Genomic DNA, 26,879 nt, shown 5'->3' on the forward strand with positions numbered 1-26,879 from the left:
TCATTTGAGGTGATCGGCAGATGGCAGTAAAACTCCTCGCTGCCCAACTGAACGTCTCTGTTGGTAGAGGTGACACGATCGTCCACCAATTGAGGTACTCGAAAGTGTGTGTCCAATGGGTCCCTAGCCGCGTAACAGAAGACCATGAAGAGCAACGAAGGGCCATTCATGAGGAATTGCTTGCGCTTTACGAGGTTGACTGGGAAAACTTTTTGTCGAACATTGTCAAGGGCGATGAAACATGGGTTGATCACTTGAATCAGAAACTAAACGGCAACAAATGGAGTGACGGCACACCATCTCTTCTCCGAAGACGGTCTTCTGGGACTCTGAAGTGTTTATTCTATTTGATGTCCTCCCTTATGTTGCAACGATCAACTGTGAAGTGTGTTGTGCTACCCTCAGGCAACTGAAGAAACGTCAGCGTGTTCGTCGCCGCAAAAAATGCAAACGAACTTCTCCTTCTCCATGACAACGCATGGACTCAAACAAGTGTGAGCATTTGGGAGGAGCTCAGAAAACTTCATTGGACTGTTCTTCCTTATCCACCCTACAGCTGAGATCTCGCACCTTCGGACTCCCACCTGTTTGGCCCAGTGGCACGCCACGGGAAGCAGTTCGTGGATGATGGGCAGCTTACTGATGCAGCAAGACATTGGCTCCTATGTCGACATTCGGGCATACAGGCTCTGCCAATAATTTGGCGAAGGCTTATGCATTGAACGGAGGTTAAATTGGAATATAGGGTTTAATAGCCAAAAGACTGGCGAATAATAAGGTGTATTGAAAAACTGAATAAACCCAACCCGGTTTCAGAAGAAAAGTGTGTTGCATTACTTACTGAACGCCCCTGATACAACAAGACAATGGAAGACTATATCTCTTTGCGGCGATTGTAACTGATCTAAGTGGTCCTCTATTGGTAAAGAATATGTTGGAGTAACAGGACGAGGGAGCTAACGATAGATATATCTACCGTCCGGACCTTATATCCAAATAATTTTTTCAGCTCTAATTGTTGTTTTTGTTGTTGTGGTGTTCAGTCCTGAGACTGGTTTGATGCAGCTCTCCATGCAACTCTATCCTGTGCAAGCGTCTTTATCTCCCAGTACCTACTGCAACCTACATCCTCCTGAATCTGTTTAGTGTATTCATCTCTTGGTCTCCCTCTACGATTTTTACCCTCCACGCTGCCCTCCAGTACTAAATTCGTGATCCTTTGATGCCTCAGAACACGTCCTACCAACCGATCCCTTCTTCTAGTCAAGTTGTGCCACAGACTTCTCTTCTCCCCAATCCTATTCAATACCTCCTCATTAGTTATGTGATCTACCCATCTAATCTTCAGTATTCTTCTCTAGCACCACATTTCGAAAGCTTCTACTCTCTTCTTGTCCAAACTATTTATCGTCCATGTTTCACTTCCATACATGGCTACACTCCATACAAATACTTTCAGGAACGACATCCTGATACTTAAATCTATACTCGATGTTAACAAATTTCTCTTCTTCAGAAACGCTTTCCTTGCCATTGCCAGTCTACATTTTATATCCTCTCTAGTTCGACCATCATCAGTTATTTTGCTGTCCAAATAGCAAAACTCCTTTACTACTTTAAGTGTTTTATTTCCTAATCTAATTCCCTCAGCATCACCCAACTTAATTCGACTACATTCCATTATCCTCCTTTTGCTTTTGTTGATTTTCATCTTATATCCTCCTTTCAAGACACTGTCCATTCCGTTCAACTGCTCTTCCAAGTCCTTTGCTGTCTCTGATAAAATTACAATGTCATCGGCGAACCTCAAAGTTTTTATTTCTTCTCCACGGATTTCAATACCTACTCCGAATTTTTCTTTTGTTTCCTTTACTGCTTCCTCAATATATAGATTGAATAACATCGGGGAGAGGCTACAACCCTGTCTCACTCCCTTCCCAACCACTGCTTCCCTTTCGTGTCCCTCGACTCTTATAACTGCCATGCGGACCTTATGTCTAAACAATTTTTCCAACTCTAATTGGTTGAAAAGATTAAGTTGATGTGAGGCTGGTAGCAAAGCTGCGGTAGGAGACGCCGAGCAGCACTGGACGCTGGGGGGCGAGGAAAAAAGCAGTCCCCGCGTCAGAGGCTGGCGGAATACAAATGGCGGGCAGGCGCCAGTGGCAGCGCCGGCGCCGCAATTAATAACCGGACGACTTGTGGCGGCGCGGAAGACGCGCGGCGGCTACGCCCGCTTCGCGACCTCGTGATGCCGCGGCCGCTGTTTACGTGGGTTTTTCTTCCATTTGCAGGCGGCCCGGAGGTCAGACGTTATCACTGGATGCAAACGAGAGAGCTACCCGCCGCGACCGCAAACGAGAGAGATACGCGGCCGGCGTGTGGCGGGGGGTAAGGCGGGCGAGAGGAGCCGCGGCGGGTGCCGTAAACAGCTATTTTACTGGCCGGCCGGTGCAGCGCAGTCTCCAGTCTGGTGCACGGAGGAGAGCCTGCAGTCGAGCAGCGGCTTCCAGCGCAGCTCGGTCCGGTGGGCAGCGAAGAGTGCCGCGAGGTTTGCCGGTGCCACAGGGCTGGCCGGTGTGGTGGTGCGCGGGCAGAAGTTTCGTAGCAGACGGGAGTGGCGCCAAACGCTGTCGTTATCTCGCGTACGAATACCCGGGGGAGCGCAGGCGGTCGTAAGAAGAGGCGCATTCCAGAGCGGCAGGCGAGGCGTAGGCGCCACTCGGCGCGTGGGCGCCCGTCCCGATAAATCTCCATCTCGATTGCCGCCGGATTCCACGGCGCCTCCGCGAGGACACCGTCCCCGCCCCGCGCGCAGGAATTCCCGTCCCCGGCCGCCTCCGTTTTTCTCCTCCCGGTGCGGCCGTTCTCGTTCGTAATCTCGGGCGCCTCTTCGTGTTTGTGGTCCTCCTCCTCCTCCTCCTCCTCCTCCTCCAGCGGCCGGACAGACCCCGCCATTCAGCCGGGACACGCGCGCGCCATGTCGCGTGACTCATCGGTACGGAGCCCCCGCGGATACGGAGCCCTGCCGCAGCGGCGCCGGTGAAACGAGTCGGTGGCGCCGCTCCGGCGTCGACGCGCCGCGAGGGCCGCTAATTACCCGCTCAGCTGCCGGAGGACGGATCGGCGCGCAGTTCTCCGTCTCCGGTCGTCGCGCGTAGCGGTGTCACTCCCTGGTGAGGACGCTCAGTGACACACACACACACACACTCACGTACACTCGCCCGAGGGGACTTTCCGGCGGCGCGGTAGGGGGAGGTGCGAGTGAATCCGACGAACCGTATAAAGTTGCACCGCGACGCCCGGCGCGACACTCGGCGCGGCGTCACCGGCCTACGCGAACGCGCCCGTGCCCGTCCGCAAGTGGTCTGTGGCGAAAAGGGCGTGGGAACCGCGAGGACGTCACCGCAGGACTCTGCCCCGAAGGTGCGTCGTCGTCGTCGCCGCCGCAGCAGAGAGAGGGACGCGCAGCGGGCGGAGAGGGAGGAAGCGCCAGTCGGTCACCTGACCCAGAAAGCGCGGCCCGGCGGCAGTGCGATGCTGGGGACCGCCACGGTCATGTCGACGTTCCTGTACACGCTGCTCGGCCTCACGGTGGGCTCGTCGCTGCACTGCGCCGTGCGGCGCGAGATCTCGCCCTGCTCGTGCCGGCAGCGCGACGGCTCGCTGCAGGTCGCCTGCGAGCGCATGGCGTCGTTCGCGCAGGTGCGGGACGCCGTCGCCGGCAAGTTCGCGCCCGAGCAGCGCGTCACGCTCCGCATCGCCTACTCCAGCCTGCCCGACCTGGGACAGCACAGGTTCGACGAGCTGGGCTTCACCGTCACCAGCCTCAAGCTCAACCACGACAACCTCAGGTGGGTTCGCAGCACCCGCTAAGCCTCTGTTACCCATCGGAGTCAGTGTCATCCTTAACAAATGAAACTGTACGAAATGTCCATCCCGTCTTTCACTTACTAAATTTCCGAGTTTGTAAAGAACTGACTTATTGTCAAATGTATATTAAATAATTTTTTTTATTGAAAAAAGCTTCTTATGCCTAGACCGCGGTTTTCAGTATACCATTACAGCACGATGACTAGTTTCGCTAGTTTTCTACAACCACTTCAGATCGTTCACACCGTGAAAAAGTGGTGAACATTCATTGATTGCAGTCGTACAATGAAACGCATTCGTATTGTGGACCGACCCACAATCGTATGTAGCTAGAAACTTCATCTTGAACGAGCCAGGTTGTAAACCGTACTTTCGCAAGATGAGTTTGATAAAAAAAGAAAATTGCCATTTGCATTAGTTCAAATGTTCAAATGTGTGTGAAATCTTATGCGACTTAAATGATAAGGTCATCAGTCCCTAAGCTTACGCACTACTTAACCTAAATTATCCTAAGGACGAACACACACACCCATGCCCGAGGGAGGACTCGAACCTCCGCCGGGACGAGCCGCACAGTTCATGACTGCAGCGCCTAAGACCGCTCGGCTAATCCCGCGCGGCAGATGCATTAGTAAAAAACAAAATGCATCACTTGCCCGTCATTTGCAATTGTACAGCAGGTATTATAGTCAGAACAGCATATGCAACGGTACAAGATTGTCAGATGTTACTTCTGACGTGTCTTGCCAGGCACGGAGGACTTGTGGCATTTTACTTTTAATCAACTTGTGTTCATTTTATAAAGATGACTAATTTACGTGCAGCGCTGGATAACTCCTTTGCAAGCCAGGCTAACAATTCGTGTACCGTTGCATGTACTGTTCTCACTACAGTATCTGCTATACAAATGGTTCAAATGGCTCTGAGCACTATGGGACTTAACATCTGAGGACATCAGTCCCAACTTAGAACTACTTAAACCTAACTAACCTAGGGACAGCACACACACCCATGCCCGAGGCAGGATTCGATCCTGCGACCGTAGCGGTCGCGCGGTTCCAGACTGAAGCGCCTAGAACCGCTCAGCCACACCGGCCGGCTTATCTGCTATACAATTGCAAATCACGGGCACGTGATGCAAGTTTCACTAACGCAAGTGACTATTTTCTCTCTTTGTTAACACAATCTTGCGAGACTATGTTTTACAATCTGGCTCGCTCATGATCAAGTTTTTAACTGTATAGTCTTGTTGGTCCACAATACAGATGCATGTCATTGCATGACTACAATCAGTGATTATGTTTTCCAATGCATCTTCACCGCTTTTTACGACTTGAACGATCTGAAGATATTTGTTGAAAACAACCGAAACTAGTCAACGCCCTGAAATTGTACACTGAAAACTGCGGTCTATACATAAAAAGATTTTTCCAATAATTTATTTTTCATTTGATAAATTATATTAAGACCGCCGTCTCCTCCCTGACTCTGTCAGGCTTCACTATTGTCAAATGGAAGCATGCGACCTAATGACAGCTTACTACATAAGAGTCACTTAGTTACTGCAAACGTTCACATTATCGGTTTCAGCATAATACTGCGATCATCGGATGTAATAATCTACAAAACGGTTTTGTTATAATGTGTCATGCATGAAACTAGAGTTTATATATCATGGCGAAACTGCTTACGGATTAATTACCACGCCTGATAATGACAGTATTATACTGAAAACTGTAATATGAATATCTGAAGCAATTAGGCGATATTGACCTAATAAATATTTTATAAATTTCCGAGGCGGTTTGGGGATTTTTCCAATATTTTAGTATCGTGGACCTGTGATCTCCGGTGGCTCTTTGGAAAGTGATTGCATTTCGGGTGATTTTTTTACCTCCATTTGTCTTCGTACCTGTATTGCACTGAAAATTGTGCAAATAACGACTTTATATACAGGGTATATTGTTTGGAAACAAACCTGTTTCATTGACTCACGGAACGTGCGGCTGATAACAGCAATGCCCACTTCATTCTTCATCCTCAAACTTGCGTTCAGCATTGCTAGACTTTATTATTCTGTTGGTGTTAGCTGCACGTTAATGGTGATGCACACCAGTATGGATGGATTTACCGATCAAGAATTGGCCAGTGTGCACCTAATGTATGAATGGCTTCACTGAATACAATAGAAAAGTGTGACAACGACGCTATGTTGATCTGTTACCACAGCGACAGGAACCACTTCACAGCACTTTTGCATCTGTACATACGTGTCTACTGATCCTTCCATGTTAGCTTTGGCTGATTACGTATTACAGGCTTAATCACTCTACTGAAGGCATTTTCAGGGGAACAAAGGAGACTGCGGTAACAAACCGAAAAGATCCTAATTACACCGTTATTCCGTAAAGAGTCGCCGAAACCCATGGGTTCCTTATACCAGTACATTCAGAAAATGTCCCTGAAAAATCTCCGGCATTTTGTCAGTGCAGCTCGAATTCGACCTGCAGAAATTCTGTGAATCTCATGGATGCAAGCATTTAAACATGACATAATACGCCACTACAAAGACAACAGTGAGCAATGTGTTAAATCGATTATAGCGAAAAGACAGAGAAATGAACTTTTTTTTCATTTGCATTAATCTTCACTGTCTTCCTTAAAACATTCAAAAATGGCTCTGAGCAGTATGCGACTTAGCTTCTGAGGTCATCAGTCGCCTAGAACTTAGAACTAATTAAACCTAACTAACCTAAGGACATCACACACATCCATGCCCGAGGCAGGATTCGAACCTGCGACCGTAGCGGTCACGCGGTTCCAGACTGAAGCGCCTTTAACCGCACGGCCACACCGGCCGGCTTAAAGCATTCAGTGACATTCCTAATTCAAGAGATAGCATAGTGTTGACCTCCTTAGCGTGTACAGCTTTTCAAGTGATTTGTTATATCCTTAATTTTTTCCCTTCTTGGTCTCATATCGTCTTCTTCTTGGAAGTATAGAAATCAAATCGCCTGTAAATTAGTGCATTCATTTCAGCTTGTATCTGGTGACGAAACACTAAGCATTCTCTTTCAGACCTACAGTAGTAACATTGTAGAGATATAAACGACCATATAGTCACGTTGTTGGATGGCCCATGTACCAGTACTGCTCCAGCGTAAGGGATCCATATCAGATTTGAATAACAGGGGGTATAGAGCATTTACAAATAAAGGGATGCCAAGCTTGCATGACTGGCGGGAGAGTGTAAAATAAATGTCGAAATCTTAAGTGGTAGACAATCGAAGAAACCTACTTAGAATACTTCGAAAACTGTCTTTCCGGGCCAGGAAGTACTCATATTCTTCAGCCCCCGAATTATCTATCCCACAGACGTCATAAAAATAAAATTAGATTAGTAACAGCTCGTGCAAAGAGATACAATCAGCCATTTCAGCGAACACTAGATCCCTCAGAACATATAGCAGAACAGTCACCTTGTAATTTCCTTTAATACATATCGATCAAACACTTCTGCCGTTGTTCAAACTATTTAATAGTTCTTCACCTCTAATTCCTTTTTAAAAATGTTTTTCAATAACTTTGTCCAAATGATTCTTTATCTATATTACACCTGTAAATATTTCACTTATTACGAATGTTTTGAAAAAAGAAAAAAAAACTATCACTGTGTTTAATAGAGTAATCTCCTAAGACACTTTTTTAAACATCAATTATGAATAGCGATTACGCTCTGCTGCTATTTTGTAACAGACTCAACATTATTCAGATACTTCGCTGCAACACCACTATGCCCTTTTAACCATATACATGATGCACTTTAAGTGTAGCTCATAAATTTTAATTATGATTGTAAGCTAAGAGACTAACCGAGAATCTCGTTAGTAGCCTTCCTGTGTCATTCATTCACTGTTACGGAAACATCACATGGATCGAGATAAGAAGCATACGGTTGGATGTAACTTCAGTGCATGCAGTGCGGATTGGATAGGACTGTTTGGGGTAGGAGACCAAACAGCGAGGTCATCGGTTTCACCGGGTTAGGGAAGGATGCGGAAGGAAGTCGATCGTGTCCTTTGAAAGGAACCATTCCAGCATTTGCCTGAAGCGATTTAGGGAAATCACGGAAAACCTAAATCATATTGGCCGGACACCGGATTGAACCGTCGTCCCCCTGAATGCGAGCCCAGCGTTCTAACCACTGCGCCACCTCGCTCGGTGTGCATGAAGTAACTGATTACAAGCAGGAAGAAGTATATATACTCAAACATTTTGTGGTCTCTTTCTGGAAGTCTGATGAACAATGTGGGTGCTTTTTGAACATACTTTAAGATTAATAAAGTTTGATTTTTTTTCCTAAAGCAATATTTTGAACTTCAAGACGGCATTCAGAAGGAAGCAAGATGGCAAAAATGAGTATGGTTTATTCCAACAACAGACCGGCGTCAATATCATTGTTGCACTGCTTCTGAGATGGAATGATTGTTTTAAGTTTGTCAAGATATTTACTTGGCACTATGGTAAATAAAGGAAGTCCCAGGAGGAATGGTCAGTATTCAGGGTTATGACAGAAACGATGATTCCAAGGAAAAAAGTGTAGTAAATATGGGCTTTACAATGCATACCTTATGAGCACTTATTCACCTTCACTGCTGTGAAACATATCTCTTCCACTGAACAAGTGCTCATGGTTCTTAAGGTATGCACTTTAGAGTCCATGTTTACAAGACATTTTTGCTTCGAATGATCATTCCTGTCGTATCCATGAATATTTATCACTCCTGGAACGCCCTGTTCAAAAATGGTTCAAATGGCTCTGAGCACTATGGGACTCAACATCTATGGTCATCAGTCCCCTAGAACTTAGAACTACTTAAATCTAACTAACCTAAGGACAGCACACAACACCCAGCCATCACGAGGCAGGGAAAATCCCTGACCCCGCCGGGAATCGAACCCGGGAACCCGGGCGTGGGAAGCGAGAACGCTACCGCACGACCACGAGATGCGGGCAAACGCCCTGTATTAGTTGGCGCTATCAGTTACGTTGCCACCATCCTATAATCTTGTTCCCTGCTGCAACCATTTTCTCCGTAGAATTAACCTACATGCGTCCCCTGCATAACGCATTCCGGGACATTAAATATACTCTCTAAAAATATATAGCAAAACGTAAAAGGTCTTAGCACGAAAAAGGAAAGGCTTTTTTTTTTCAAGTACCCATTTCTGTTACAACAGGTACCAGACATATTCGCCTAGGAATGTATGGTAGCAATCTTTTCTGGCTGAATCATTGGTTGCGTAGATTAATAGATTGTTCTAAACTCATATTCGGGAGAAAAATGGTTCATATACCTGTTCGGCCAACCGGAATTAGAGTTTCGTAATTTCTCTAAATCGCTGAAGGTAAATATCGGGATGGCTCCTTTGAAAAGGACACGACCGATTTACCCGAGTTTGTACTTCGTCTTTGATGACCCTACCCTTCTATTGTGAGTAGTGAGCGTGCCAGGTTCAGAATATTCCTTAGAGCAATTTGCGCCCACTGTTGGCAGCCTTCTTTGTCCATTGCTTTGCTACACGCAGTATCTGCAAGACGCGACTTCGCGAGAGAGAGTCCAATGCCAAAATATATGGCTGCTTCATTTGCGAGAGTGCTTAAGTCGTTACAATCTACCGTGTGATGTTTACAGCTGTTTACCGTAAACGATTCTCAGCCTCTCGCTCGTAACGGAAATGGTGCCAGGCAAACGGCAAAATTTGGCAACGCACGTTCAGTAAACGCAAACGGTGTGATAAATGAGCGTAGTTGACATATGCCTGACAGTCGCTTATCCAATTACTTACCATTAATGTGATTCTGCAACAGTTTGGGGAAAACTGTGCATTCGATGCCCTGTTTGATCATGAGACGCTACCTACTACGTTTCACCAGAAATTTCGATGTACGACGAGCAGAATTCGAAGAGCAATATTGTGTCACCGTGGACTAGCGATCCAAGCCAGAAAAAGTTGAATTGTTTTATTCTGTTTTAGTGGTCTATCACTATTTTGTATCGCTAAAGCTAGTAAAATAATCGCGACATTCTGTTATGAAATATCTATGAGACAATCATTAGTGTAACAGAGTAAATATTCTAAATAAAAAGGGGTTCTGAGTAACGTTACAAAGATGGATATGATCTTTAACGAAAACAAAAGGAATGTTTAAACGCAAGCTCAGATATCTGGGTATATAGGGGGCTAATCAAGAAATCTACTTTATTCAGCTGATAATGAAACTTCATGTATCCTGTGCTTCGTGGTGCATGTACTGCACAACATAGGAGCAGAAGTCTGCCTAAAACAAGTTTGATACAGATTTTTACATCAGGAGTAGTGGGCCAGAAACATTGAGATAACATTTAATTTTTTTAGTAACGCAAGTTATTACTGGGTAAGAACAGCCACATCTATTCATTAATGTATCAGATATTTTTATCACGTTTAACAAAATAAACAAAGAAGAAGAACGAATAAATTACAAGTAACTGAATCGGAGGTAACGCAAATTTCTACCCTGGATTAACTTCGTTCTTTGTACCGTAAGCAACAAGATAATAGCCGTTCGTTCATCAGCTGTCCACGTATTCAAAAGGGCACGTAAAGCTGTTGTGAAACGAGATTTTGTCGCTTTGTTGATTCCTGTTTACTAGTGATCCACTTTCTTGTTGACAACGAAGTTCCCTATCAGCTAAAAGAATACTGGTTTTTTCGAGATGACTTGCTTCACTGGATATCTCGTCACAGAATATCACTGAAACTACGTTACTGTGAAACTGAAGACTCCGTTACGTGATTACAAAGACGGTATGTGCACAGTAAACTCAGTAGCTGTTTGCCTACACAAATTATTTTTCGAGAAGCAGGATTCATAGCAATCCTCCGACAGTGAACATTCTGTATGATAATGAACAGAAGTTAACAGGGAAGTGCCACAGCGGGTTGTAGCAACCGACAGAAATTTTCTAAAAAAATATTTTTATATGATCATAGACTTCATTAGCAGCGAAGCATTGACTTTTTAACTGGAAAAAAGAAGCCGGGGCGGTGTTATTGGTTTCCAAGTTTTCACCTGATTAATATAAATGTCGAAAACATACTTTATGATGGTGGACCGCATTCGTAACTCATTGGAATATTGTCTTCTCACTGCATCTTTCCAATCTCTAAAAATCTGATACTCGCATGCCATATTACTCATACTCTGAGTCTCATCTCATATCTTTGGAGCGACGAAAGCTTAACATAAACTAGGCCGAGTGAAGCACGTTGCAACGAATTTTGCCAATAACGATTGATGCAAAAGTTCCGTACATGAATCTCGGCAGGTAGTGAGTTCCACCTTCATTTTAAGAGAACAAAAATGACTAAAGATAAGCGCAGCGGCGTGCTTCTGTTCCTTGTTTGTGGTTACAGCACGCCTCAGCGGATAGTAGCCAAAAAGTCGGTTGCTAAAATATTACTTTCAGCTGAATACATAGTGTATCAAAGTAAACCCGCAATTTCAATTGATTCGACACAGTAAATAGAAATGACTGAGCGAGTGGTCTCTAGTTTTCGGATTATGATAATAAGAACATTCTTTTCGGGATATATGCAACGCATTTCTTCAGCTAAAGAGGTATATTATTTTGATACATAACAAATTACACAAATTAAAAAAAACACACACACACATGGTTTTCGTGTAGTAATCTACTTATAAACAGATTGTTTGTTTATGAATAGTTACGTCATGAAACTTTCACTTTTCAGTCGAATATGAAAGAGTTGGGGAGATTGCCCGATTGAAGCTTTGAGACAGTGGGTAACAATTGCGTTGACTCCAAACACTAAGGTTTTTGGCTCGCGTCCTAGTCAAACACACGACTTCAAACGCTTCTTGCGAATTTTTGTCTTCCAACGTTTAGTCGTTTCCACTTTACAAAGCGGGAACTGGTAATTTTTTTCAGATTCCTTCAGAAGCACCAACAATGGAGAGATTAAACACACTACGTACTTCGAAAAATAGCAGCAATATGAAACTTTCATTCTTTCAGGGGAATAAACGCTGTGCGGCTGAGCTGATCGACACCTTTTACGTAAAGGATGGTCTCATCATCTGAGACGGTTGACCATTTTATCTTAATTTTTACAGGACTTGTCATTGTATTCCAGCAATGGTACAATTTTATTTCTCCTTTTTTTTTAGCCAACTGTTAGAGCGAAAGCACTTACTTCAGGCCATGAATTGCACGGATAAAAGAAAGATAGAAAATCAGATACATCTCTTAAATTCAACGTCAACAAGAGGAAGAGCTCTTACTCTCCTTCCTCTTTCTTTCCGTGCAACGTGGCTTAGTAATCAATGAACTGGTCTCGTATTGAGAAGATCAGAGTTCTTTTCTCCGCTCAATTAGCTCAGTTCTGTTCTTTGGTGGTCACTGGCAGTCATTTAACGTGCCAGCTGACAGTATTAGCAAAAAGTCGACTGTCGATTGTTCTCCAATTCTTCTCCAGTTCTGAATTAGTACTGCGCAAAATGTCGCAGTTTACAGTGCATGGAAGTGTGGTTACTTCGAGTCCAGCGTTGATCGGTCACGTCAGTCATGCCACATAAATATTTTGGAGTAAAACTGTAGAGCCCGACCATATTGACTCAGTTGTTGGTATACAAATGGCAGGCTAATATTCATTGGCAGGATAATGTGAAACTGCAGTTGACTGCCAAAATACCTGTACCGGCCAGGCACCAATACTGCTCCAGTGTAAGGGACGCTTGTCAGGTCGGAATGCAGGAGACATCGAGCGTTTGCGAAGAAGGGCGGTGCCAAGGGTCAGAAGAATGTGTGATCTGAGAGAGATTGTAAAAGAAATGTCGAAATCTGAGCTGGCAAACACTCGAAGAAAGAAGCTGAACATTACGCGAGAATCTGTTTATAACATAACACTTCAAAAACTATCTTTCGGTACAGGAAGTATGAATACTCTTCAGGCACTTATCTATCCCGTGGATGTTGTAAAAATAAAATTAGACAAGCTGTCATTCTTGTCACACTCCATCCGTGAATCAAAAGGGAAGAAACATTAATTAATCTTCTGCCAGGTGCTTCACAGTGATTCGTCGAGTATAAATGTTTATGTAGATACTCTTCCCTGTTAAAACTCGCTGAACTGTTTTGTAAGTTAGTATGTGGAGGCTATTGTACGTTTAGGCAACCAGCTACCTAGGAAATTTTCTATACTGAGCGTTTTCTAAAAATGAAATACAGGATGAGCACAAAGTCTTACCCTGATTATGAAAATTTCTAACAGAATAACCGTTTGACATAATAAGTTACATTTGATGCAGTTACATAGGTTAGTGTTACTAGTTGTTGTGACCGATAGATGGCGCTAGTGCTCCACAACACCGACGCGGTCTGTTTGGTCACGTTAGTTGCTGGCGAAATGGTGTCGAAGCAGGAGAAAGGGCAATGTGTGCTTTGGTTTGACGAAACGCAATCGACAATCAGAGTTCAGCGTAAATTTCTGACTTCTCAATTTCGGGCTTCTCAGGGACGCAGCCCTCCTTACGTTAAATCAATAAAGCGATGGTATGCAAGGTTTAACGAAACAGGCAGCGTTGAAGATTGTCCTCGAAGTGCCAGGCCTCGTGTGAGTGATACAACTGTTGATCATGTTCGGCAATCGTTTGAACGGAGTCCATCTAAATCACTTGTCAAGCATCATGTGAACTTCAAATACGGCAAGCAAGTGTGGTGAAGATTCTTCATGAAAGGCATAGGTTGCATGCTTACAAAGTGCAAATCGTGCAGGCCTTGCAACCGAATGATTTACTGACAAGAGCTGAATTTACAACTGAGATTTTCAACAGGATTGATGGCGCTAACGATTACTTTAATCGCGTATGTTTTACCGATGAATCCACCTTTCATGTCAGTGGAATGGTAAATAGGCATAATGTCCGTATATGGGTTTCAGGGTCTCCACATGCTACTGCACAGTTACAGCGAGACAGCGAAAAAGTGGTTACTTCGAGTCCAGCATTGATCGGTCACAACGTCAGTCATGCCACATAAATATTTTGGAGTAAAACAAGGTTTTTGGACCGTTTTTCTTCGCGGAAAAATCCATTACAGCTAACATTTACTTAGACGTTTTGCAACATTTTATTGCCCCACAGTTAAAGAATGTCAACCATGGATGTTTTCCAACAATATGGAGCCCCCCCCCCTCCCCCACTGAGCTTTTATAGTGTGTGATTTCCTGGATGAAACATTTCCGGATCGGTGGACTGGAAGGAACGGTCCAACACCATGGCCACCCCGCTCTCCAGACATTACGCCCCTTGACATTTTTTATGGGGCTACATCAAGGACAGAGTCTTCGTCACACCAGTTGCTGACGTCGACGAACTGAAGGCTAGGATACAAGCTGCTGTAGGTACCCGGCGCGAACTGGAATACCGCCTCGACATTCTCCGAGCTACCAAGGGAGCACACTTTGAGGTTTACTAACGAAAGTGGTCTTATAAAAACTAGTAATACTAACCTATGTAGCGGCATACAATGTAAATTATTATGTCAAACGGTTATTCTGTAATAAAGTGTTATAGTCAAGGCAAGACTTTGCGCTCACCCTGTATTTCGATTTTGTCAGAGGATGTAAAGTTTTTTGCTGGAGCTTGTGTAAATCACTCAATAAAACCGCTCAAATACTTTGATCACATTTTCATAAAGTGCCTCTCCAGTTGTTAATGCGATCTTTATTTTAGCCCACGACCAGTTTCAGCTATTATATTTAAGTTATTTATGTTCTAGTGGATTAGAAACTGCAAATATAGCTGAAAGCTGAAACATGCATTTATGGATTTAAGGAGACCGAATACCTAAGGTCATCAGTCTTTGTTATTTATAACCCCCCCCCCCTTCCCAAGGACCGAATGAGTCGACCCCACCCGTCACCGTCCAAATTCTCTTTGCAAGTGTGAGGAAGTTTTCTTCTCAGGCGTGAATTGGGTACTAGCCTGGTATTCACTAAGTGGGTTGTGGTTGGAAACCACCCTAAAAACCACATACAGGCTAGCCGGCACTCCGACCATCGTCGTTAATCCTCCGGGGGTCTTCTTCAAGCCACGGACGAAGGTGCTTTAATGTGTAAGGCTATCCGGCCGGGTAGCTGCTCTTAAAGCTAAATTATGCCAGTACTTTAGATGTATGAAAATGTACAATCCTTATAATCATGACATATCCAGTTTGTCTGTGACATCATCTGGCATCAATTTTAAATCTGCTAGATTTTTACTCTCATCACATTTGACGTTATTTCACCACAGCACATGTAAGCTGTATTTTTTTTTCTTTTTTCTGTACCTGCACTGTACATGTGCGGCCGCAGTGCCGATTTTGTTATGTCACAAACTGCAATGAAGCAACATCTCTCTGTTCAAGCCATTCTGCAGGACGGCAAGTTTGTTTACGTGGCCATTCTCTACAGCAAGCACGGTAATATCTGTTTTCTTACAGACTGTATTTTATTTCTCCCAGACGCCTTTCGTTTTTTGTACTTTAAGGCATCTTCAGTGGGATCTAAATTCATACAGTATTGTTTTGATATATGTTATTTGTAGATTATAAAACAGTTAATGTCTCGTTTTTTATGTAAATAAGTGGTTACTTACAGTTCTTCGCGTTTTTGGTTGACATCTGCGTTTCCTCTCATCTGGTCACAAGCTGGAGGTTACACTACAACTTCATTTTCGCAACATAAGCACGTTTTTACGTTCCGAAATCTTTTCTAAACTTTTCATATTGTTTGTCCTTATCTACAACTAATGGTTCAAATGGCTCTGAGCACTATGGGACTTAACTACTGTGGTCATCAGTCCCCTAGAACTTAGAACTACTTAAACCTAACTAACCTAAGGACATCACACACATCCATGCCCGGGGCAGGATTCGAACCTGCGACCGTAGCAGTCGCGCGGTTCCGGACTGCGCGCCTAGAACCGCTAGACCACCTCGGCCGGCCTACAACTAATGACAGAAGTCTAATACAGTACCACAACAAAATTTCGGAACATAAAAACATGCATATGTTTCGCAAACGAAGTTGTAGTGCGACCTCTAGCAAGTGCCCAAATGAGAGGACACCCAGATGCCAACCAAAAACGAGAAGAACTGTAAGTAATCACTTATTTACACAAAAAGCGAGAGGTGAACTGTTTTATAATCTACAAATAACACATAACAAAACAAAACTGCATCATTCTAGATCCCACTGAAGACGTCTTAAAGTAAAAAAAAGGCGAAACCCGTCTGGGAGAAATAAAATACAGTGTAGCAACAAAAGGTGGCTTTTACTTACAAAAAAAAAAAATTATCCAGGATGTTTTGAAGGAGAGAAAAGTGTATGCAAAGTTTGTCCCGCACACCTTGACTCCCGAACAGAAACAACGACGAGTGGAAGTCCGCCGCGACTTGATTGAAATGCAAAATAAAGAACATATTAGCAACTGAAGCAGCTGTTGATTAATTCAGTACACAGCTGTGAAGCTGGAGCGCTCTCCAAACACAGAGAAACTAGTGCTCCAAATGCGCGTTGTCACTGTCAGTGCTGCTTCCACCGTCGGAGGTTCGAGTCCTCCCTCGGGCATGGGTGTGTGTGTTGTCCATAGCGTAAGTTAGTTTACTTTCGATTAAATAGTGGTTAGGTTTAGGGACCGATGACCTCAGAAGTTTGGTCCCTATAAGACCTTACCACAAATCTCCAATTTTTTTTTTTTCTCCGAAGACAAACAAATGCACAGTGAAGAGTTTCGAGACAAACAAAACCATCCGTCTCTAATTTCCTCATTGTCGACGTTAAACGCCAACCATCCTTCTTCCTTTATAACAACGTCGGAATTGAAAGAAATTTATCGTCACGTATAGGCACTCCCAAGAAACTCGGTCGTTCAAGCCACAGAGAGGTTCTCGACATAGGTCTGTCGCACAGTAGAATCTCATGAGTTGGTATTGGAGTATGTGAGATAATATGCACCGATAAGCCCCTGTGAATTAGCCGGTATACTGCACACGTCGAAGGATACAGATAGGCGAGTATTTGAAGAGTACCAATTACCCCTCCATCATAAACGATGCGAGTAATGAGCTCAAACGATTCTGAACCTAGGTTTCAGTTCTGTCAGTGGATTATATCATAACGCATAATTGAGACTGGCGGTTGTCGCCTGAGCAGTTACAACGCGCTTAAGTTGTTGCTGAGAGATCACAGTTGCTCATGTCAATAAAAAACTAAACATTCATTTCCAATAGTTAGCGCCTTATTTCCAACTACTCAACTTAATATCTGTGTGATTTTGATCCGATGCTTTCACTGTCAAACCTCTGGAAGAAATAATAGAAAGTTATGTGTTGTCTCTGCGACGTACATTATTTCCCCGACTTCAACAACATTGCCGGCCGGGGTAGCCGAGCGGTTCTAGGCCTACAGTCTGGAACCGCGCGACCGCTTCGGTCGCAGGTTCGAATCCTGCCTCGGGCATGGATGTGTGTGACGTCCTAAGGTTAGTTAGGTTTAAGTAGTTCTAAGTTCTAGGGGACTGATGACCTCAGAAGTTAAGTCCCATAGTGCTCAGAGCCATTTGAACCATTCAACAACATTACATAAGGGCAATCAAATGAAAACCGAACTCCCACCACAACGGGACAGTGCAATGGTTCCATTCAAAAGTAATCACCACAAGCGTTAAGGTAATTATCTCGCTGGCAGACAAAACCGCACACACTCCTGCTCTTCTTCGTCCCATTGAAACCGACATTCACGCAAGTCTTTCTTCAGCTCGCCAAAGACGTGAAAATCTCACGGTGAAAGATCCGGGATGTGCGGAGGATGTTGCAATGTTTCTCAACCAAATCGCTGAAGCGCAGCCTTCGCCCTACTGTCAGTGTGGGGGCGGGCATTATCATGCAACATGATGTTCCGTCCGACAGCATTCCTGGACGTTTTGACTTTACAGCGCATCGCAGTCTCTGCAAAGTGCCTTCATAGCGCTGCTCATTGATTGTGGTTCCATGCTCAACGAACTCGACGAGCAGAAGGCCCCTGTAATCGAAGAAGGAAGTCATCATGACCTTACAGGAACGTGTGCGAACGGCTGTGAATTTCTTTGGCGGGGCAGATGTGCGATGTTTCCACTGTTAGCTTTGCCGTTTGTCCTCGGGCTGTCGAAATGCTGGCGGAGGGAATCATTCTTTTGCGCGATAACGCCCACCCCCACAACGCCAATCGGACGAAGGATTTGGTTGGGAAACACTGCAACATCCTCCGTACATCCCGGATCTTTCACCGCGTGACTTTCGCTGCCTTCGCAACCTGAAAAAAGACATGCGGGGACGTCGGTTTCAGTTGGACAAGGAAGTACAAGAATGGGTGCGGTTGTGGATCCATCGGCGGTCGACCGACGTCTACGAAACAGGAATTTACCGTCTCGCCTCCGAGTGGAATATATGTTTTAACGTGTGTGGTGATTACTTTTGAATGGAATCATTACATGGTCATGTTGCGGTGGATGTTCGGTTTTCATTTGACTGTCCCTCATACTACACTGGTGGAAAAAAAGAGAGAATAATTCGTTGGGTATTCGATCTGCACTATTTTTAAACTTCAATTGTGAAATACTAATTCGTAATTCCCCGGTAAAGAAAAACGAGTACAGAAACAGTCTGTTCAAAAATCATCTAAACTAACCGGGAATTGTCATCCAGATTTGAAGGCATAATAGGTATTCGATACACATCACGGCAACAAACTACTGTAACAGCTCCTTGGTACTGTTTTATTGTGAAACTGTACATAATGAAAGTACTAGTTTTCCCAAATGTCTCGGTTTCATATAATGGACTTCCATCAGTAGGATATTGTTCATTAGACTTGGACCCTTATGAGGTTGGACTAATAGAAGAGATAGAGAAGAGCGGTACGTTTCGTCTCGGGGTCGTTTAATTGGCGCAAGAGCGTTGCGAAGACGAACATAAAAGTATTTTGGGTATGGCGCCGCGCCACATTGTAAAACAACTCTCACTGAATAAATCCGACGCAGGAGGAGGAGATTAGAGTTTAGCGTCCCGTCGACAGCAAGATCATTAGAGACGGAGCAGAAACTCGAAGTATGGAAGGATGGGGAAGGAAATCGGCCGTGCCCTTTTCAAATGAACCATCCCGGCATTTCCCTGGAGCGATTTAGAGAAATCACGGAAAATGTAAATCTGGATGACCAGACGGGGATTTGAATCATCGTCCTCCAGAATGCGAGTTCAGTGTGCTAACCACTGCGTCACTTCTCTCCGTGAATACAAATAAAACTGACGCTTCAGGCCTCGTTTTAATAGATTCCCTCTGTGTCCAGTTGACAGTATGACGCGGCACCACACTCAGAAAACTTTTGTGTTAACTATCTCTGGTCGTAGAATCTACGCACTTTCGTCACGGAGATACTCAATAAACTCCAGTGGCAGAGAAGCGCTGTTCAACACGGAGAGCCTCACAGCTGACATTACGAGGGCATACGTTGCACGAATAGAGGAGGCAACATATTACTTCATCGCACCTACACAGTCCGTCCAAAGAGTTTCGAGACTGGTTTTATTCCTGGCGTGTAAGCGACGTCAGACCAGTAACTACAGTGGTAGTTTATACTAACAACTGCAACAATGAGTGTGCATTCGACCAGTCCAGTGTTAAGTGGTGGACGTGCGGCCGTGGTGTGTCGACGTTGTTGGCTCACAAATCGCGAGGAAGCAACATCTTTCTGTTCAAGAAGTTCTCCAACACTTTTGGAAGAAGAGAAAAGTGTATGTAACGTTTGTGCTACACACCTTGACTCCCGTCCAAAGACAACGACGCCTGCCGCTACTTGTTTGAAATTCAAAACGCGGACAATACTTTTCTGGAAAAAATCATCGCGGGTGACGAGACTTGGTGTTACTCATACGAAGCTACCACAAAACGACAAAGTGCAGACATTCAAGTCAATGTGAAGCGCGAGTTGAACCGAAGCAGTATAACTTCCCTCTTAACTTTTCTCTATTGTTATTTATCCAGTCTCGAAACTTTTCTGAAATGACTGAGTACTTCTCATGGAATGACAGCAGCGAGAAAATCAGGGAAATTAGAGCAGATACGAAAGATTACCTACAGTCACTGGTGCCACACGTGACTCGTGAATGTAACGGGGAAGGAGGGAAAGGTAGCGGCACCAGAGGTACCCTCAACGACACATCGTAATGTGGCTTGCGGAGTATAGAGGTAGGCGTAGATGTACATGGTTCCTTTGAGACGGACATACTCGATTTCCTGCCGCGTCTTTTCAAACTCGATCTTTTGCACCGTCAGTAGTGACCTCGATGTCGACGGGACGTTACACCCTCACCATCCTTCCTGCTTTCGGTTTCTTCTGACACTTTCCGACTAGCCTTTCCTTCCAGCTGTTGTGCAGCCTTTTCGGAGGAGAGGAGCTACACGTGGACACTGTGTGTGCGCCTGCGCGGCCAGCAGCCACTGCGCGCTGGGGGCCGCAGCCTCTTTGCGGCGGCGCCTCCGCCGCGATAACCCGCCGCTCGCCGGCCCTCGGCCCCCGACACGCTGCTCGCTGTCCGCTCCGATAGCGCGAATCGGGTTTGCAGCGGCTGACCCTGCGCCGGCTACGGGCCTCTAGCAGGCGCTACGCGGCAAGCGACCCAGCCTAGCCTGCTTCGAGTACCCATCTCCCAATCCGACCCTCTCTGCTCCTCTCTCTCTGTAACTGTACAGTGAAGCAACTACCTTGCTGTAAGCAGTGACTTTTACTATCGACTGTCTGTGTAAACGCTAGAGTATTATCTTACCACGCTAGTAACAAACATGCCTCTGAGCTACCATTATTTTTCAATTAAGCCACTGCGTCTTTAATACCCAAAAATAAGAATACACTGCTGGCCATTAAAATTGCTACACCAAGAAGACATTAAAACTGCTACACCAAGAAGAAATGCAGATGATAAACGGGTATTCATCGGACAAATATATTATACTAGAACTGACATGTGATTACATTTTCACGCAATTTGCGTACATAGATCCTGAGAAATCAGTACCCAGAACAACCACCTCTGGCCGTAATAACGGCCTTGATACGCCTGGGCATTGAGTCAAACAGAGCTTGCATGGCGTTTACAGGTACAGCTGCCCATGCAGCTTCAACAGGATACCACAGTTCATCAAGAGTAGTGACTGGCGTATTGTGACGAGCCAGTTGCTCGGCCACCATTGACCAGACGTTTTCAATTGGTGAGAGATCTGGAGAATGTGCTGGCCAGGGCAGCAGTCCAACATTTTCTGTATCCAGGAAGCCCGTACAGGACCTGCAACATGCGGTCGTGCATTATCCTCCTCAAATGTAGGGTTTCGCAGGGATCGAATGAAGGGTAGAGCCACAGGTCGTAACACATCTGAAATGTAACGTCCACTGTTCAAAGTGCCGTCAATACGAACAAAGGTGACCGAGACGTGTAACCAATGGCACTCCATACCATCACGCCTTGTGATACGCCAGTATGGCGATGACGAATACACGCTTCCAATGTGCGTTCACCGCGATGTCGCCAAACACGGATGCGACCATCATGATGCTGTAAACAGAACCTGGATTCATCCGAAAAAATGACGTTTTGCCATTCGTGCACCCAGGTTCGTCGTTGAGTACACCATCGCAGGCGCTCCTGTCTGTGATGCAGCGTCAAGAGTAACCGCAGCCGTGGTCTCCGAGCTGATAGTTCATGCTGCTGCAAACGTCGTCGAACTGTTCGTGCAGATGCTTGTTGTGTTGCAAACGTCCCCATCTCTTGACTCAGGTATCGAGATAATGCCATGCGGATAAGATGCCTGTCATCTCGACTGCTAGTGATACGAGGCCGTTTGGATCCAGCACGGCGTTCCGTGTTATCTTCCTGAACCCACCGATTCCATATTCTGCTAACAGTCATTGGATCTCGACCAACGCGAGCAGCAATGTCGCGATACGATAAACCGCAATCGCGATAGGCTGCAATCCGACCTTTATCAAAGTCGGAAACGTGATGGTACGCATTTCTCCTCGTTACACTAGGCATCACAACAACGTTTCAAGAGGCAACGCCGGTCAACTGCTGTTTGTGTATGAGAAATCGGTTGGAAACTTTCCTCATCTCAGCACGTTGTAGGTGTCTCCAACCTTGTGTGAATGCTCTGAAAAGCTAATCATTTGCATATCACAGCATCTTCTTCCTGACGGTTAAATTTCGCGTCTGTAGCACGTCATCTTCGTGGTGTAGCAATTTTAAAGGCCAGTACCGTATATTGCACCAAAAGCACAAACATGGCTATAACCACTTCCGCATACTCTACATGCATTGCCCGTGCGAGTTGCGGAAACTGAAATAGTGTATGAACTCCAGTAATTACTAAACAAGCATCGCGCTAATATGCGAAATGGAGAGATGATTCAGACCTGTGTCGGATCAACGTGGAGGGTTAACGACTGTTGATGTAAAAAATTATCTGTAAACTGCTCCAGTCGGGTTTATATTTATTTTACTAAGCCTTCCAATAGTCATACCGTCATCTTAAGGTATATTTAGGCACTTTTACGTAGCTGAATTTGTTTGTGAGATAGACGTGTAAAAATTACAAAAGTCTATCTTCGCAGATATTTGTTTTGTTCAATGGCAGGCTTAGTCGTAATGATCACCTTCAGATAGCTCTATATCCTTGAAGTTAGCAAAAAAGGCAAATGAAATATATAGCCACACTTAGCATCGTCACACAGTATAACACAATAGAAAAATATGGTTAACTGTTGTGGTTTTTCGTACTGTCAAACAATGGATTGCTGTTATCTTCTAAGTGACCATTTCACCCCTCATAACATTTGTTGTCTATTTGGGAGACAGCAGCGTGGCAAGGAAGTAAAGTATAGTCTTACACTCTTCGAGAAACGTTAGTGTCATTTACAGTACTGAAAGAATTTTTGCAGTTCTTATATGTATTTGAAAGCTGTACTTTTTGCATATTGAATTTATATATTGCAGAAATCAAGAAACTAATAATAATAATCCTATATGTTTGTCTAATGCCGATGACCAGCTATAGGTTGGCCAAAATGTCTGTTCCAGAAAGGGTGGGCAGAATAAGACTGACCAACTAAATATTTATAAGTCTGACAAGAAAAAAGTTAATGGAATTAGCGAACAATTGAACTGCGCTATACAGAATGTGTTGATAATGAGCCACTGCTGACGTCATTGCTGCCCTGTGCACGATTTATCAAATTGAAAGACACGTCCAACATCTCTGACAGACAGATAATAGCAACAGCTTTTTCAATGCTCTGCTGTAGCTCTTCCCGTGTTGGGAACTATTTCATTACATACCTACATGTGAAAAGCACACGCGCACACACACACACACACACACACACACACACACACACACACACACACACATAGGCAGACACACACACACAGAGAGGGAGAGAGAGAGAGATCAGGCAATCTTCGAGGCCAGCCGCTTTTACTGCCTTTTTAGACTCTCCTCTCCTTACCGATAACTGGTGTATCCATGCCAGTGTTAAGTTGAGTGTGTTCCCCGTTACTCCATCTTTCTGACGATATCCATACATTTTACATCGTTGACACGAAATGATGAAAAAACTTTTTTGCGAAATTTTATTTGACTACCACGCACTGGCGCAGTGGTTAGTACACTGGACTCGCATTCGGGAGGACGATGGTTCAGGTCCGCGCCCGACCATTTAGATTTAGGTTTTCCGTGATTTCCCTAAATCGCTCTAGGTGGATGCTGAGATTGTTCCTTTGAAAGAGCACGGCCGATTTTCTTCCCCATCCTGAAAAAAATCCGAACTTGTGCTCCTCTTAATGACCACGTATTCGACGGGACGTTAAACCCTAATCTTCCTTCTTTCTTTTTGACCATCTTGTCGTTAGACACATGTCTTACAATAAACGCTTCTACTTCCTCACACTGAATTTACACAACCCTAAACGTTCAACGAAGTGACAAAAGTCCTGGGATAGAGACTTGCAGACATACAGATGGCTGTGGCATCGCGTACACAAGGTATAAAAGATCAGTGATTGGTGGAGCTGTAATTTGATTCATGTGACAAGTTTCCGACGTGATTATGGCCGCACCGACGTGAATTAACAGACTTTGAAAGCGGAGTGATAGAGCTAGACTCATGGGACGTTCAATTTCGGAAATCGTCACGGAATTCAATATTCCGAGCTTTACGGCGTTGAGAGTGTGGCGAGAATATAAAATTTCAGGCATTCCCTCTCATTATCGACAACGTAGTGGCCGTTGGCCTTCACCCAACGGCCGAGAGGAGCGGCGTTTGCGTAGAATTGTAAGTGCTAACAGACAAGCAACACTGCGTGAAATAACGGCAAAAATCAGTGTCGGACGTACGTCGAACGTATCCGTTAGGACAGCACGGCGAAATTTGCCGTTAACAAGATATGGAAGCAGACGACCGACGCGAATGCCTTTGCTAACTGCACATATCCTGCGCGCCTCTCCTGGGGTTGCGGCCATATCGGTTGGACCTTAGACGACTGGAAAACGATGGCCTGATGAGTCCCGATTTCAGCTGATATGAGCTGACGGCAGGGTTCGAGTGTGGTGGAAACCCCACGAAGGCGTTGACCTAAGTTGTCGACAAGACACTGTGCAAGCTGGTGGTGGCTCCATGATGATGTGGGCTGTGTTTACAGGGAATAGACTGGATCCACCGGTTCAGCAGAAACGATCATTGACTAGAACTTGTTTGTTAGTCTACTTGGAGATAATTTGCAGCCATTCATGGACTTTATGTTCCCAAACATGTCACTCGGCCACAATTGTTCGCAACAGGGTTGAAGAACATTCTGGATAATTCGAGCGAATGGTTTGGTGAGACGCATTGCACGACATGAATCCTAGCGAACATTTATGGGACATAATCGAGATGTCAGTCGTGCACAAATTCCTGCACTGGCAATACTTTCACAATGAAGGACGGCTGTAGAGGCAACATGGCTCAAAATTTCTGCAGGGTATTTTCAATGACTTGTTGAGTCTATGCCTCGTTGAGTTACTGGACTACGCCGGGCAAAAGGAGGTCCGACACAGTATCAGAAGCTATCCCATGGTTTTTGTCAGCTCAGTATATGTGCAGACTGAAGTGACAAATGAGAATTTTTACCAAGGCCGGGATTCGAATCTAGGTCTCTTGCTCATTAGGCAGATGTGCTAACCACTACGCCACCCTGGCACAGTGGCTTTGCACAACTGCCTCTCTTGGGATCGTCACCGTGTCGGTTGGACCCTAGGCGACTGGAAAATCGTGGCCTGGTCAGGTGAGTCCCATTTGGAGTTGGCAAGAGCTGATGCTAGGTTTAGACTGTGGGCAGATCCATAAAGCCAAGGACCCAAGTAGTCAACAAGACACTGTGCAAGATGGTGTTGGCTTCGTAATGGTGTTGGCTGTGTTTACATGGAATGGACTGGGCCCTCTGGTCCAACCTAACCGATCACTAGCTGAAAATGGTTATGTTCAGCTACCTGAAGAACATTTGCAGCCGTTCATGGACTTCATGTTCCCAAACAACAATGTCAAGTTGACGCCTACAAGTGTTCGCGATTGGTTTGAAGTGCATTCTGGACAATTCGAGAGAAAGATTTGACCACCCAGATCACCCGACGTGAATCCCATCGAACATTTATGGAACATAATCGAGGCGTTAGTTCGTGCACGACATTCTGCATCGGCAACACTTTCACAATTATGGACGGCTATAGAGGCAGCATGGCTCAATATTTCTGCAGGGGACCTCCAACGACTTGTTGAGTCCATGCCACTTCAAGCTGCTGCACTATTCCTGGAAAAAGGAGGTCCGACATGATAGTAGGAGATATCGCGTTAATTTTTTTCCTCTTAGCGTATTTCGGTAGCTGTTATCTCTGAAGATACTAGAATATTTTCGCGGATCTCCTATTTCCTTGCTATACTTACGTGGACACTTCTCTGATCGTTGCCGTTGTCACTAGACGTCATCTGCTGTCAAACAAGCTATATGATGCCCTTCACATATTTACAAAGGTAGTCGCCGAAGGCTCTGTACAGACTCTGCGGACCGCTACCGTCGCAGGTTCGAATCCTGACTCGGGCATGGGTGTGTGTGTTGTCCTTAGCGTAAGTTAGGTTAAGTAGTGCGTAAGCTTAGGGACTGATGACCTCAGTAGTTTGGTCCCACAAGACCTTACCACAAATTTTACAGACACTGCGTAGAGTCGGAAATCACAATTGCTAGAACTGAAATGTTTAGAATGAGACTGAAAAAATATTGATGTAATAAGTAGCAAAAATGTTTCTACAATTAAATTTCCAAAATAATTTTGCACGTCCACTCTGGGATCAGAGCCTCTTAGAATTTGAAGCTCGTTGCGCTTTGTAAAAATTGCTGGACCTAAGAGTGAGACCTTGGACCTGACATTTAAAGAATAGGAATGCAGAGGTACCCCGAAGATTTGGCTGAGAGCGTCGTTTGTAGACTACGCGGACCGAATCTGAGATTCCAGGAGTCGGATAACGGTTCCGGATTGCTGGCATTCACACCGGGCCTCGTCCGCAGACAGAGACTACAACACAAACACTGGCGGCCTTGGAGAGCATCTTGACTGTCCTGGCTTATCCTTCTATCACGTGACGCATACTCATTTAGCAGCTGATGGTTGCTCGCATCCTTCTCTTGACACAGAACGTCCACGCGTAGACATATGTACGGAGCAACAATTAGGGTAGTGGCGTCAGCACGAGTCTCCTGATAAACTGATAAGCGCTAAAGAGTAACTGTGCTTCACACTGTCTCAAGCAAGGATGCAGTATATGGGATGTTTCAGTA

At 44.9% G+C, this 26,879-nt stretch overlaps 1 protein-coding gene across 1 annotated transcript in view; it reads left to right on the plus strand.

The window, feature by feature from the left end:
• Nucleotides 1-2,441: 2,441 nt before the first annotated feature.
• The window catches only part of LOC124725978 (leucine-rich repeat and death domain-containing protein 1), a 222,797-nt gene continuing 198,359 nt past the window's right edge, over nucleotides 2,442-26,879 (plus strand). The window contains exon 1 of the mRNA XM_047248464.1: nucleotides 2,442-3,854. Coding sequence (XP_047104420.1) covers nucleotides 3,538-3,854 — 317 coding nt within the window. The 5' untranslated portion in view covers nucleotides 2,442-3,537. The remainder of the gene's footprint in view (nucleotides 3,855-26,879) is intronic.

This window comes from Schistocerca piceifrons, chromosome 1 (genome assembly GCF_021461385.2).
Source record: "Schistocerca piceifrons isolate TAMUIC-IGC-003096 chromosome 1, iqSchPice1.1, whole genome shotgun sequence".
Lineage (NCBI taxonomy): Eukaryota > Metazoa > Arthropoda > Insecta > Orthoptera > Acrididae > Schistocerca > Schistocerca piceifrons.